At 40.9% G+C, this 14,735-nt stretch overlaps 1 protein-coding gene across 2 annotated transcripts in view; it reads right to left on the reverse strand.

Moving 5' to 3' along the window:
• RPTOR (regulatory associated protein of MTOR complex 1) overlaps positions 1–14,735 on the reverse strand; it is a 166,609-nt gene that overhangs the window by 108,275 nt on the left and 43,599 nt on the right. For both annotated transcript variants that reach the window (XM_064467458.1, XM_064467457.1), the window contains exons 4-5: positions 13,083–13,241; positions 6,461–6,607 (exon numbers count right to left, since the gene is read on the reverse strand). In XM_064467458.1, the coding sequence (XP_064323528.1) occupies positions 6,461–6,607; positions 13,083–13,241 (306 nt within the window). The remainder of the gene's footprint in view (positions 1–6,460; positions 6,608–13,082; positions 13,242–14,735) is intronic.

The following is a 14,735-nucleotide window of genomic DNA, read 5'->3' on the forward strand; positions in this document are numbered from 1 at the left end:
GCTCCACCCAAGTCATTGCTCGTTCTCTAGCAGTATTTACCGTACTTCTCAATAAAATTTAAGCCATATGCTAATAACGTAACAAAAAGTAATTAAAATGTTGAAAAGAGCTTTTTATTTGCAGAGAAAGGCATGAGAGAGTGTGGAAAAGCATTAGCTCTTCACAGATTTATAAATATAAAGCAGTCAAACTGCTCAGCTATGGCTATTCATTTCCTAAAGAAAGACTTGCCCTCTGGGCTTCCTCAGAAATGGGTTCCATAGGTGGGAAGTACATTGAGATGGATTTTTCTCCTTTCTGAATAGCATGAAGCACTGATGACTTGACATCTGCCATGGTCTGGTAGTGCCCCTCAGCTGTGGTGGGGAAGTCACTCATCCTCCAAGACCTGCTCAACTCCTGGCTTCTACACAGTAAGACAAACTAAAGAAGCTGTGACACATGCAGTGCAAATTTTTTGTCCATGAGGAGATGAATTATTAATAACCACAAAGTGAACATACAATACCAGCTACTAATTACAGAACTTGTCAGACTTCTAGGGATAATGATGTGGCAAAACATTCTTTTACAAGTAAAAGAAAGGAGAAAAATAAAAGAGCCTTGAGTAAAGCCCACTATGAACATTTATTTTTGCGTCCTTAGAATATCCACTGAAGACAGACTTTCTAGACTGCTTGGTTCCCTCAAAAATGTAACTTTTTATTAGGGCAAGAGATGGAATAGCTGGAAGACTAAATAAAGATTAAAAATCATACACTCGCAAAAATGTACCCATTCACAACTGTAAGAATATTAAATAAACTACGTAAAGTTACCATATTATGAAAGGTTATCGAAATTGTCAATGGGCATTTATCTACAGTCTTTAGTTGCCCCTTTTTTTAGGGATCTGTAAGCAATCAGATATAGACCTTGCAGCAGGCCATAACTAACTCAGCTTCTTTCAGCAGAAACAGTCTCAAAGCAAAGTGATACGAAGTTTACGCAGGAAAATAGGCAAGTAACAATTCCTTACTATCAACAGAGTACTTATGGTGTTACTTATTGTTATTTCAGGGCAACTGACAATCCACAGCCTTTCAGACAAAATAATAGTGGTAATGTTAATTTATCAATTATACTGAAATGTGCTATTATAACGTGGCAGTAATTGATTTGTTCTGAAAACAAATTATAGCTGACCAAACTAGGGAGCACGCAGGTTTGCTACTTGCAAGTGCTCAGTGTAGAGGAAGAGCTAACAGATTTGCAAGTATTTCCACCTGTAATTAACAGAGGGGGAAACAATATGTGTATTTTAAACCAGTGTTACCAAAACAATTTATGTATATGTATAATTAGACTGAGGAACAAGCACTTGATAGAAAAACAACCCTCTTTGTATTAACAGACATGTTCAAGGCGAACCTGGGAGGAACTCTGCCCCAAGACAGAAACTAGGAGCTGTTATTTCCACTGCTGGCCAGACCTGCCAGCTTCACACAATTCCTGCTGCGAGAATCCTCCTCCCCTGTGGAAGATATTAATGCAACTACAGAAAAGGAGATGTTCCTCTCTCCCAACAGATGGTAGATTAGAAAAATTCTCCCCCCAGACATGATGGTAATGCCAGATAACATTCTGCTGTGCTGTCGTTCATTTTTTTAGAATTAATGTTGAAGGTGGAAAAATAAAAACTATGAGTTCTTCAGCTCCAGTGAGGACTAGTCATATACCCTACTGAAGGGGAGAAACAGGCACTCCCACCACAACACTGAATTCCTACACAAAGAACAAAAACAAGGTGGTATGCAGCTGTAAGGTAAGCTGTTGAAAAATTCAAACAATAAAGTTGAAAATCAATAAGTTGTATCTCATGCAGCAAAGCACACATCTAGGAGACATATCTCAGCCTTTACTGCTGTACATCTCAAATGTGGCCTTAAGACGGCAGACCTTTGCTGTATGAAACAAGTATGAGTCAGAGGAAGCACAATGTCACAATTACACAGAAAATTACTCAGAAATAACTAGCCTACTCTTTTATCATTGCTAGCCCAGCACACTTAAAGTGCCTGCTTAATTGTCCAGAATTACAGTGTATTTATATCACTCACAGACTCATCAGAGCTAGCTAATTAGGTGATGAAGAGCACCCAGCGCCATCACTTCCACTACAAGTTACAAGCAGAGCTCAGGGCTCCACGGCAGGCGCAGCAAGGTGTTTTCCAAGCAGGTTATTGCCTGCTCTGCAGACACCGTTTCACCTGCATGAGGTCAAGTGCCTGCCAAGTGTCCCCTGTACCCTCTTCTGCCACCAATAGTCACGCTGGCCTTACTGCTACCGCGCTTAGTGATGCCAAACAGGACATTAATCAGGAAAGCAACATCAGGAATTTCAGTGTCTAAAAGCTGGGGTCAATTTCCAGGTCTGAAAAATGTCCTTTGGGGAAGGAAAACAAGAGCTTTCTAATACAAATATCAGGAGGAAACCAAAACAAATAAAGGCAGTATCAACTGGAAAAATAAACTTTTAAACTAATTTATAACAGTTAATACTGTGCCACATGACAACCACACCGTGCTGCTAAATGGATGTTTCTTATCTGCAAAATATGTACTTTTGTTTAGCTAGATAGTCAACCAAATCCTTAGCTTAACTGCTCATCCACTTGGAGTTTAAAACAATTCAGAGATATTTCTCTGAAACAATCAATCCTACCACAGTCCAGGGACACTGCCAGTCCCTTTATCAATAGCATCCAACTTGAAGTTTGGAAACACTGTGACACATTAGGAATGATGGGGATTGGTAGACTTTATTTGCTTAACTGCTGCCCTACACGAACACAATACAGAGCTATAATCAAATGACAAAATTACCTCCACATCTGCCCATTCCCCATCCCACCAAAAACCAGTTACAGATGAACTGGCTCTGGAGTCTTCAGAGCTAGATCTTCTGCCTTCACCCTCACCTCCCTCACATAAGCAGTCCCGCCAAAGATAAAAACTGTTTTTAATTGCAATCTGTCCATCGGGATCAGGTACGACAGATTCCTGCCTCTGGTATGCAAAGTCACCTTCTTACTGAAACTGATGTACTACTTTATCTGCACAGTTTTCCACTCACACACATTAGCCATGCTTTATTTACTAACAAAAGCGGAAAAAAAAAATGTATTTACTACTCAAGTGCTATTATGGAGGCAGCTCTTTAGAGAACACAAAGTACCATGCAGTGCTGCACCGTTTTCTTTTCTCAGGTATCTTAGAAAAGCAGTTAACGCTTCTCTATCACTCCCATGTTATAATTTCTTTTTGTGCTTCCTCTCTTCGGAGACTGAACAAGATTTAGATTTTACATTAAGAAAGAGTACCAGCCTTTATATTCCATGAACAATGGAAACCAAATATAATGGGGTTGCAAACATACATCTAAATATGTTGTTATTAATTTTTACATTTCTGGTGGAACTATGTATAGTCTGATGGCACCTGGCCAGTGCTCTGTGCTATCCAAGCAAAAAGGACACCAAAAAAAAATTAAAAATAAATGACCATGGCATCTCTCAGCCTTCACTCTGTCAGATTAAGAGAATGGCAAACTCCTCTAATCTCCTTTCAGTAAGACAGGCTAATAATTATCTTGATCACTCTAGCAGCCCCTCTGACTACCTGCTTCCAGCTTTACTTGACTTTTCATGAATTCGAACAATTCAGTAGTTTGTAGTTTTCCCAATGAATTCTCATCCATGCCTTGTATGACACTAAGCACGTTTCTATTTCTGTTATCAAGTCTTCTGCTTTCTCTTAATCATAAGCAGTTACCTCATTAAGACTTCAGTAGCAAATGAAATCTAAAGATACAGAATTGAAAGCTGACATATAATCCTGGAAGTATTTTCATAATCAAACTAACTGGTAGTTTTAACCTGTGTTGCAAAGACAATCACAGAATCATAGAATCATTAAGGCTGGAAAAGACCTCTAATATCATCAAGTCCAACCATCAACCCAACACCCCCAGGCCTCCTAAACCATGCCCTGAAGTTCCACACCTACACATTTTTTTTGAACACCCCCAGACTCCCCCACCTCTCTGGGCAGCCCGTTCCAATGCCTGACCACTCCTTCTGTAAAGAGATTTCTCCTAATATCCAGTCTAAGCCTCCCCTCATGCAGCTTGAGGCTGTTTCCTCTCGTCCTGTCACTGGTGACTTGGGAGCAGAGACCAGCCCCCCCCTCACTCCAGCCCCTCTCAGGCAGCTGCAGAGAGCGAGAAGGGCTCCCCTCAGCCCCCTCTTCTCCAGGCTAAACCCCCCCAGCCCCCTCAGCCGCCCCCCAGCACACTTGTGCTCCAGACCCTGCCCCAGCCCCGCTGCCCTTCTCTGGACACGCTCCAGCCCCTCAAGGGCCTTCTTGTCCCGAGGGGCCCAAACCTGAGCCCAGCATTCGAGGTGGGGCCTCCCCAGGGCCGAGCACAGGGGCCCCATCCCTGCCCGGCCCCTGCTGGCCACACCAGGGCTGACACAAGCCCGGGGGCTGGTGGCCTCCTTGGCTACCCGGGCACTGCTGGCTCATGCCCAGCCGGCTGTCAGCCAGCACCCCCAGGGCCTTCTCCGCCGGGCACTTCCCAGCCCCTCTGCCCCGGGCCTGGGGCGCTGCCTGGGGTTGGTGTGACCCAAGGGCAGGACCCGGCACTTGGCCTTGTTGAACCTCATACAATTGGCCTCAGCCCATCAATCCAGCCTGGCCAGGTCCCTCTGCAGAGCCCTCCTGCCCTCCAGCAGATCGACACTCCCGCCCAAATTGGTGTCATCTGCAAACTTACTGAGGGTGACTCGATCCCCTCATCCAGATCATTAATAAAGATATTGAACAAGACTGGCCCCAAAACTGAGCCCTGAGAAGAAATACTAAAGCCGTTTTCCTATGTAATCTCACATATTTTGCAAAATAAAAAGAGCAAATGAAATGTAATATTTTTGTCAAAATGAAGACTGACATCATTACTTGTGCTCATCTTTCTCATTGTAACCAACCCTCCTTGTCTGCAGACAGTCTGGTTTGTCTCTCTCACAGAGAGGAGCTTTTCCTGCACAGGCTTCACCTGAGCAATTTATCTGTCACACAGCAGAAACCAACAGAGACACCTGCGGCTGCCTTCCTTCCAAAACAGCTTCAAAGTCATTCTTGAGCTCAGCAAGAGCCAAGAAAAAAAGAAATTCATTAAGAAAGGAGGGAAAGGGAAGGAGGTAAAGTTAAGCTCATTTTTAACCTGCTTAGGAACAGAATGAGAAAACAAAACAAAAATCCAGAAGGGTGCATTGTAAAAACAAAAGAGAAAGGCTCCAAAATATATCACAATGAAGTCGCAGGCTAATAGGGAAACTTGACAAAGGAGAACAGAATATGACCACCAGACATTTTCCTTGACTTAAAAAGATGGTAACCTTCAAAAGCAAGCTATTACCAATACTACTGATCTATGTCTTGCAGTTTCATATTCTTCCCAAGCCACAGACTTTGGGAAGATTGGCACTATGAAGATGGCATTATCACTAGCTGAAGAGAAGAAAAAATGAAACAATCTGCATATCTCAAGCTATTAGACTGGAATTTCCACTTGCCAAGAGTCACCACAAAAGCATCTCCAAAAAACGGGAATTTAGAATAAAAAGATTTAGAGCCAGGGATATTATTAATATCTGCCTGAAGGTTGTATTTGTGACAGTCAGTTGCCCGATTAATTACTACTCCTGCCTTGAAGTTGGTTTTGTTGGTTTTTTTGTTTGGGTTAAAAACAATGTCTTGGAACTGTGAAAATGGAAGAAGTTAACCTTTAAAAAAAATGTCGTTTCTATGTAAGCTAAAGGTAGCAGGAACTTCTGGCAATGGGGAGTCTTGCCATCCCAAGTTGCTGCACAAAGAATCCTGACTTATTTTCCATTTTACATTTCAGATGTACTTCAGTACATTTATTAGTAACTACATTTGCAATAAAAGACAGCTCTTCCTTAGAAACATGTCAGCTTAAGCAGTCTGTTAAACTGAAACCACCAGTGACAATCCCTCTGTGTATCAGGTTTATTTTATTTTATTTTGCTTTTTTGCATTCAGTTCAACAGCACAAAGCCAAGTACATCCAAATTCATACCCAGATACTAGGCTATTACAATTAAAATAAATATGTCTAGTTCACCTCAGCATTTATCTCAGCAGAAAAGACTATTAAGGCACAAACTGATTCTATTAATGTTACCATTTAATTAGTGGTTGTATTAAAAATTAGTCCAAGTTTAATAGGAGAGCAAACTGAACCAGAAAGACTGGAGTGGCAAAATTATTTGCAAATGAATTTGCTTTCAAACATAGTTTTAAACACATTTTTCAGCTGTATATAGTAAAGCCAGCTTAAACTCAACCCTGCAGCACAAACACAAATGAAACTTTTGCAGTAGACTATGATCTCACCTCCAACTCTTGCTCCCTCTGTAGTGCAAATTGTTTGAACGACTTGACAATAAGGCCGGCGTTAGAGCAATCATAGACGAAAATGGAAGGACTGCCCATCCAAGTTTGCAGGTCATATATGGATAGAGGAATATACTGAGTATAGTTCTACAAGAAGAAAAAGAACACACACTTGAGTTAGAGGCAAAGAATTAACAGAATTTTCATTGGTGAGATAATAGACACAAAAAAATTCCAATTCTAAAATTACAAAATAAAGCCTACATTGAACACTGGGCATATTAATCAACACAAATACCAATCAACATCTACTAATCATGAGGACTATGAACCCAGCTCCAACACAAATGACAAGTAGATTTTACTGCGGTAAAATGCTAAACTTTAAACTAAAATTCTAAAACTCAGAGTGCTCTGGTATGTGCTAAAAACCCCAACCAGCACTTAATAGTCCAATTTTATCTCAGATTTCTGCAATACCGATAAAGGATGTAAACAAGCTGTCTTTAATTCAATATCAACCATCTCAAACTGAAAACTCCATCAATAAATCACGATTGATAATTAAGACTATGTAGCCCATCAGCAGCTACACCATGCTAGTTTAATGAGATGCTTCATAATTTTATTACAGCCTTTAACTTCTGTGCAACTTTCAGAATTATCCAATAAAATTAAAACCAACAAAGCCTTCCTTCATCGAAGTGAAGTACCAAAAATTTAGTTTCTGTAAATATGAAGTATTTTGTTCCTTCTCTTCCACCTTAACCCCCCCATACACACACACACATATAACTGGAGGCAAGAGCTTCTTAAAGTAAAGTGAGAATCAAAAAATCAGGCATTTAAAACTAGCTATCAAGGGCCACACCCTAAACTAAGTGGCAGAACCAAAAATATAAGCCAAAGCAGATTTCTGCCATTTGAGCCTGAAAAGAGTCCCTACCAAACACAGAGCGGCTGACTGCATAATCCTTCCCATCTGCAGCCAGAGGGCAACCTGCTCATGTTCGTACAGCATTGAACTCTGCCCAAGATCTACAGTAAAAGCTGTGCTGTTCCTATTAACATCAGCAGAATGATGGATGGGATCATAACTCCCATTTAAATTCAAGAGACTTAAAATAGCTGTAATAAAACCAGTAAACTTTTACAAAAATCAAATTTTCAAGGACACGTATCAGCGTATATAAAGACAGAAGTGGTCATAAACCATATGTTAGATAAGGTAGGAAATGGTAGTCATTTCATAATCCAGTTTTGTTCATATATAACAGTTTTGGTTGTTTTATTAAAATTAATAGGAAAAAATGGTTTATAAAAGCCAAAGTTTTAGGGAGTTAGGAGCTTTCCAAATTGTTGCAGGATAGAATGATACAAGAACAACTCACCCCTGGCACTGACCTTTTCTAAGGACACCACTCAGTTTAAGCACATTCCGATCATGGTAAGTTACATATTTAAAACCTGCTTTGACACATATAATTGATGAGATTTTATGGGCATGCATTGTTTCAACTTTATATTTATACTGCATATTGCTACAGTTAAGATTGGATTATAGCTCTGATTAATACTGTGGTATTTCATACAGAAGAATTTTATGTTCCAATTTTACTGTGGGGGTCATATATAACATAAAATTTGCTAATGATATGTAAATGAGATAGTTTGAATAAAAAAGGGGTGCTAAATAATAGTTTTCTAGCATGGTTGCTCAGGGTGATCTTTTGATGCTTGATCATCTTGCCTCTGCCATGCTGGGGCTGCGAGTATGAAAGAACTTGTCTGTATGTTTTGTTCTCAGACATGACTTTGGTTTTTAGCAAGAAAGTTTCCGCTCAGTTAACACAACTCCCAATGTCCCTTCTGTGACTGTGTAAAGGAATGACACAACAAACAACTACACTAGAAACCGATTTTGAACAAATTTCATAACCAATTGCTTAATGAACAACTTAAAAATATTTTAGAAACAATGTTCTTCAGATTTCACAGTGACGCTCCTCCGAATTTCAGAATAAACACAGTTAAGTCAGGGGTTTTCGTTTTTTATCTTTTTGAAACCCTGTTGGGATTTCTCAGAAAATAGTAGGAAGCAAAACTAGAAAGAGAACATTGCTCCTCATTAATACAACAGCACTCACAATAAATACACCAAAAGCGTGTTATTGCATCTTCATAATCTGGCAAAACGCCAGATAATGTGAAATTTACTGGTTCACAAGGACCGTATCCACCCTTCCTTTGTACGCCAATACTGTACAGCAAGCCAGAGCAGGAAGCCCACGGTAAAATAATGTACAGTTCCTTAATTAAGTACTGGCTTGTAACACGCATCAACAAGAGCAGCCAGTTGAAACAAGAAGCCATAGCAATCTTCTACAGCACGGAGGAGGACTGCATCTTCTGGCCCTGTGGCCAAATAGAGGCTATTTCAGCAGAGCTGTGAACAGGATGAGTGATATGTAAATAGTTTCCAAAGGACTTAATAGGAACACAATGATGATGCACATTTTGTGTTTCATATTCTCACATAAGCAGCAGATTTTGCTTCTGACAATGCACATATTTCAGGTCTTTTTGTACAACAGTAAGACATAACAGACCCAGGAAAATGGACATTTTAAAATAATCATTCCTTCCAAAGCATGGTACAATTTCTCTTTCCATTTCCTATCAAAGATGAACCAACACTTGAAGAGTATTCTCTAAAGAGATTTCTCTAAAGCTAAAAAGCTTCCTCAGAAGGTTGCCGTGTTCAGCTTCTCTCCTGGAATTTCTGAACTTCGTGGAATCCCTCAGAAATCTCAAGAAATGAACCTTGTGGCAATGAACCTACAGAAATCCATCCCCAGTTCTTTCTATACACCTTATTATCTCTCTAACTGAAAGAGTTCAGGAACATTCTGTCTGTCAAGCTCAAAGCAAAAATTAACAAGCTAAAGCACTATAAATGCCTTCACGTGCTGCCTTGGAGTAGCACTGCATTTGCTGAGCAGCTGTGATTAAAAGCTAGGAAAAAGGAATTACAACCCAAAATACTTTCTACTTCCCTCAATGCTCTCTCTGACCCCACGAAGTTACCGAGCTGAAGCAATTGAGGGGAGGAGGAAGGGCGCGGGGAAGAGGAGCTGGCACCTCCCTGCACTCACGCCCTGTGCCGCACGGCAATGCAGCCAGAGGCACTCCTCACCACTGCCTTCTTTTCTACACAGTGTATACAGAAGGTCAGATTTAAATTCTAATAAAGTGAATGCAGATGAGTATTAGATTACTTATTTACTACTGTCCTCCTCATCTGTCAGGCTAGATTAGATATCAAAAGGAAAGGCTTGCTTCATAGGTGAAGCCTGAAAGGTGAAGGTAACCACAAAGGTATTTATACTACAGCAAGCACAACTTGTCAAAATCTATAAAAAATTAAACTCAAGGAAAAACTGTAGGAGAGAAGGCAGTTTGGTTTTTAAAGACCAAGTTAGTTTAGCTATTAGCTTTTCAAGTGCCTTACCCAAATTGTACCGTTCTGTTTCCTCTTTTACACACCGTTGCGGTAGCATTTGAACGCTGTTTAACTGAGCAAAGTGTCTGAGACGTGCAGCTGAAGTGACCCAGGCTACATGAGACTTCCTGAAGGTTTTTATCTTTTTTTAATCTACATATCAGAATATACCAAGCTTAATCTCTCCTGAATACACTCCTGCCGTGTGAGGAAGGCTTCTTCGGGTGCACAGGGATCAGCTGCAGAATCAGGGGTCTCCTCCGACAGGGCAGGGAGACAACCTGCTAATGCTCTGGCTGCGCCACAACCCCACCGCCGGAGCAACGGCAGAGGCGGAGCAGGGCTCCCCACCCAGGTGTTCCTGGGACACCTTCAAGAACATGTCGGCCCATCTGCCAGGCCCTTTGTCAACTAATTCAATCAGTAACAGAAGCAGACAGTTTTTCAGAAGAGCAGATAAATAAACATAGAAGAGAAGCATTCTCCTTATATTACTCTGAAATTGGAGTTCAGACAAAGCACCAACTGTGCAAGGGCAGAGGTCTAAATTAATTTTAAAATACCAACTCTTGAGAAATTAAGGGGAAGATATTAATGAAGATCTAATACTACATGAACTTTCTCCAGCATCATTACAAAATGCTCCTACACCACCACATCTGTTTGCTGTCTCTGACAGCCTGCTGGCACATGTTGAGAGATTTAAATGCGACACTAGGAAAATGTGAAAAAGAAAAAATTGAACAGATACTAAGGTTCTCTAAGTTTCCAGGTTCGCTGGTGGTAGCTACCAACGGCACTGCAGAGCTGTTTTCACTTCTTACCCCTCACAGTAAACAGGCCGAAAAGAAGAGGCATTAGGTCTCTTAGTCTGTGCATCCCAGAAAGCTCTGGCAGCCGTAAGGCACTAGGCACTAACACAGCTAGTTAGTTCTAGCTAACCCATACAGCTCTGCCAACTTGTGCTGCATCCAGGCTGGGCTGCAGGAGCGCACAGAAGGCAGTGGGAGAAGTCCTCTCTGTCATCACCTGCGTCATCAGCCCTGTAATGGCTGTACACCAATTTAATGGAAAGGAAAAAAAAAAAAGGAAAGGGAAAATGAGCATCTACAGACCAAGAACAAAAGCATAATGAAAGGTCTGGAGAGATTCTTGAAATTCATTGTTGTCTCCCATCCTCAAATTAAAACAGATGCTGCAGCTCCTATTTGCCCCGCTGTCGTCTGCTCTCCTGCAGCACCTGCACTAAAACCTTGCTAACAGTCTGATGCCCCACCAGAACCACACAGCCTGATACTTCAGGTTCTGGGAACAGGGGAAAGATGCTCAACCTGGCCCCAAGGAAAGTCCATAAATCCAGCACATTTTATTTCCTTCGAACAAACACAGGTCAGGCTGTAACACGCCACATCCACCAGCGAGGTCTGTTTCACACCTGGCCCCTCGCTTGGATGATTTCAAGGTCCCTTTCAGCTCTGCCTTCATGCTCTTATAACTGAGGCGCTACGTGCAGGCATGAGCCTTTTAAATCTAATTTTAAAATGTCAGCACAGTCAAATTTCAGTACCTCTACTATTTCAATTCAAAAAGGCTATAATAGTGAGCCTCATTACGTCCTCTGCTTCGATCCCAGACTGAATTCCTTAGAACTCATTTCTAAACACTGCTTATTCTCCACACATTTCCCTCACCCCCCTCCCCAGTATTTCCTTAAATTTAATCCTTTGTTTAAAAGTTCTACTCCTGACCCCTTCTTTCCAAAAAAGCCAATATTTGATAACATGCTGCAAAAATTATTAAGTTTCAACTTTCCCCATCAATCTCTATGACAATCAATTTTTTTTTTTCCACAGTCCACAAGATAAATCAGAGAGACCTCAGCACCTAATCGCCAGTGGCATCCACACCACATTAGCCCAGCCGATACTGCAGGCAAACTGGCAAATACCCAGTAAGCTCTTAATAAAGCATTTGGCATAACACACAACTTCATTGAGCAGTTATTTCCTCTTCTTCCATATGCGACAGCCTGCCCAGAATTCTTTCCGGCTTATTTATTATCCATTGGCTGTTAAGTAAGATGCTGGTCAGTCCTATTTGTTCTTAAACACCAAATTCAGCTTCAAAATGACATAGCATTCAGACTAATTGTTTATTGGTCTGAACACTAATCATGTCTCCAATATAGCTGCACCAGAATAAAGCGATGCCCTCTTGTGCTTTTGCCCCTTCCCTTCTACCCCGCTCTTTCAAACTACCAGTGAATGCTCATTCAATTATAAAAATATGCATGTGAAGTATGAGAAAAGAAGCCCTCAAAATAAAACAGGAGCATGTCTATAATAATGAATGCAAGTCCTGTCTCAGCTGAATGCACTTTTCTGCTACAAGCAGTATCTCTCAGTTTCCTAAGACTCCAAACATCAGTTACCCTTAACAGACACTGAATAGCTTAAGTAAAGGGAAAGCAAAGTACATTTAGGTCCCACTTTGAGTCAAAGGATGTTGCATGTGATTGCATGGCTGTACAAACCATGGTTACAAACTATGGCTAAAGAGTAACAACACAAGTGCTTAAAAACTCAATATATTACATTGCACTCAGAGGCTCTTCAGTACTCTGTGCTCTGGAGGCAGGGCTGGCCATATGGTTTATTGTCCTCATGCACTATCTCTAGGTAGGCTGAACAATGGCTGTTCAGAGTTTGTAGACATTTTAAGCATAAACTTCATGGTGAAAACTTAATAATCAGTGACATAAGGCAGCAAAGCCAAGCCCATCGGGGAGCCTTACTGTTTGTTCCAGACACGACAGAGCTGGGGTGCTAGCTCTGAAAAGCAGCTGAAGCAAGTGGAAGTAGCTGGCTTTTTGGTGTTTTGCAATAAGCTTTAGTGCATCTGAGAAGACCCTCCTGCCATGCTGTGAGGTGAGGGACATGTTACTTGGTCTCACAGAACTTCAAGAACACAAAGAAAGGAAACAGCTGTCAGCAGAGAACCAAACAAATACCTGTGAAGACATTTTAAATCCAAAAATTCCATTCTCTAACAGAGCACTTCAGTAATTTACACAGCAGTGAAAAAGATTCAGCTGTTCAGCACTGTTTTGCAAAGACGCACCTTATTGAAGACCCAGATCTCCCCATTTACTGTTGGCCTGGGGACGCCATGTCCATTGTAGTGGAAAAGTACCCGCTCTTCCTTGGCGTTTCGACGCAGAGATGTACACAGTTTCTTAACTTCATCCACCGTAGGATCAAGACTCTGCTTGTACCTGGCCTAGTAACATAAAATGTGAGATAATCATTTTAAGTGTAAAAACAAATCTATTTAAGATGCAGGCACCTAGTTAAGATAGAAGCATTTCTATAAACTGGTTATATTGGGAAAAGAAAATATAAAACACTTACTGTAGAGCTGAATAAACAAAATCTGTCTGCTCTTGGGGTGTGGGGTTGCACATATACTAACAACAGAGGTTTGAATGAGCTTATCACATCTCTGAACTCCGATCCGTTTCACCTGGGGATTACTAACATTCAAAATGCCTTAGGAAGGTCAAACATGTTTTCAACATTAGCCAGCCTCAAACATAACCCCGCACAATTCTCTAATCCTCAAATTCATACCCTGTACATCTCCAACTGGACAAAATTTCCTCTTAAGGATGGAAAATAGTAGAGAACAGATATTCTGTAAACCTCAAATCTCATACTGAAACATTACTTCCCTCCCATCTGGAAAAGGGACACAGCTCTTGCTTCAAGCCTTAAAAGGAATGAAAATACCAGAGTGAAGGGTAGAGGAGAAGTTCCTTCATGGAATAGGAATAAGAATAGCAGCAGCTTCATCTTCTTCCTTAGCCCTGACTAGTTAGGTCCTCTTTTATTAATAAGACAGACATATAAGAAGGCTGGCCAAAACCTCTGCAGATATGTTAAACCTAGATGGAGTCTTGCCTTTTCTAGATGGACCCACAGCAGACAGTGAAAAGTTTTATGGCAAAAAATTTGTCTTCAAAATGAAACACAGCCAACTTCTCGCAGCTACACTTCGTACACTACGGCCACACTCGTTTTCAGTAACATGCTTGCTCTGAACTTGCAGATCCAGCAGCTCATCACCACTACTGGTCCCACCAGGCCATAAATGCAGCTGTGGCTCAATAGCTCTTGTCTGCTCTTTACATATAAGAGGCACACAGGAAACTGCTGACTAAATGCACACCAATTTTAAAAGTAGACCAGTTACCTGCAGATACTGTAAGAGACTACAGAAACCTACAGAATTACAGAAAAATGAATAAATGTGCAAGCAGCAAGTACATGACAATTTTATTCAACATTCAGTGATAGATATAAACAGGAAAAAAGATCAAAGCAATCTAGCATAACACTAACATACTTTTAAATTAACTTATTAACTATTAGCTGTTAAGATCAGGCACCAGGTTACTCCAGACTGTACTGCACCCCCCTCCCTACAGAAGGATTATGAATATAACACTATTTCATAACCTCACCTCAAACAGCTTATGCCATAAAACAACAACATTCTCAAGATAAAAGTGCACAAAGGTCCCAGAAATTTGATATTCACACAGCTGAGTAAGATGAGGGAAAACTGAACAAGAGCCCTTGGCAACCGACCCTTGCTTTTGGAAAAAAGTGATATTTGTTATCATCGCAACTTTTGCTGCGGACACTACACTATTGTTCCTAGCTATACAGCTCTACAAGCGCATAAATCAGAGCACATTTCTATGTTTGAGAA

The sequence above is a fragment of the Phalacrocorax carbo genome, chromosome 16 (genome assembly GCF_963921805.1).
Source record: "Phalacrocorax carbo chromosome 16, bPhaCar2.1, whole genome shotgun sequence".
In the NCBI taxonomy this organism is placed as follows: domain Eukaryota; kingdom Metazoa; phylum Chordata; class Aves; order Suliformes; family Phalacrocoracidae; genus Phalacrocorax; species Phalacrocorax carbo.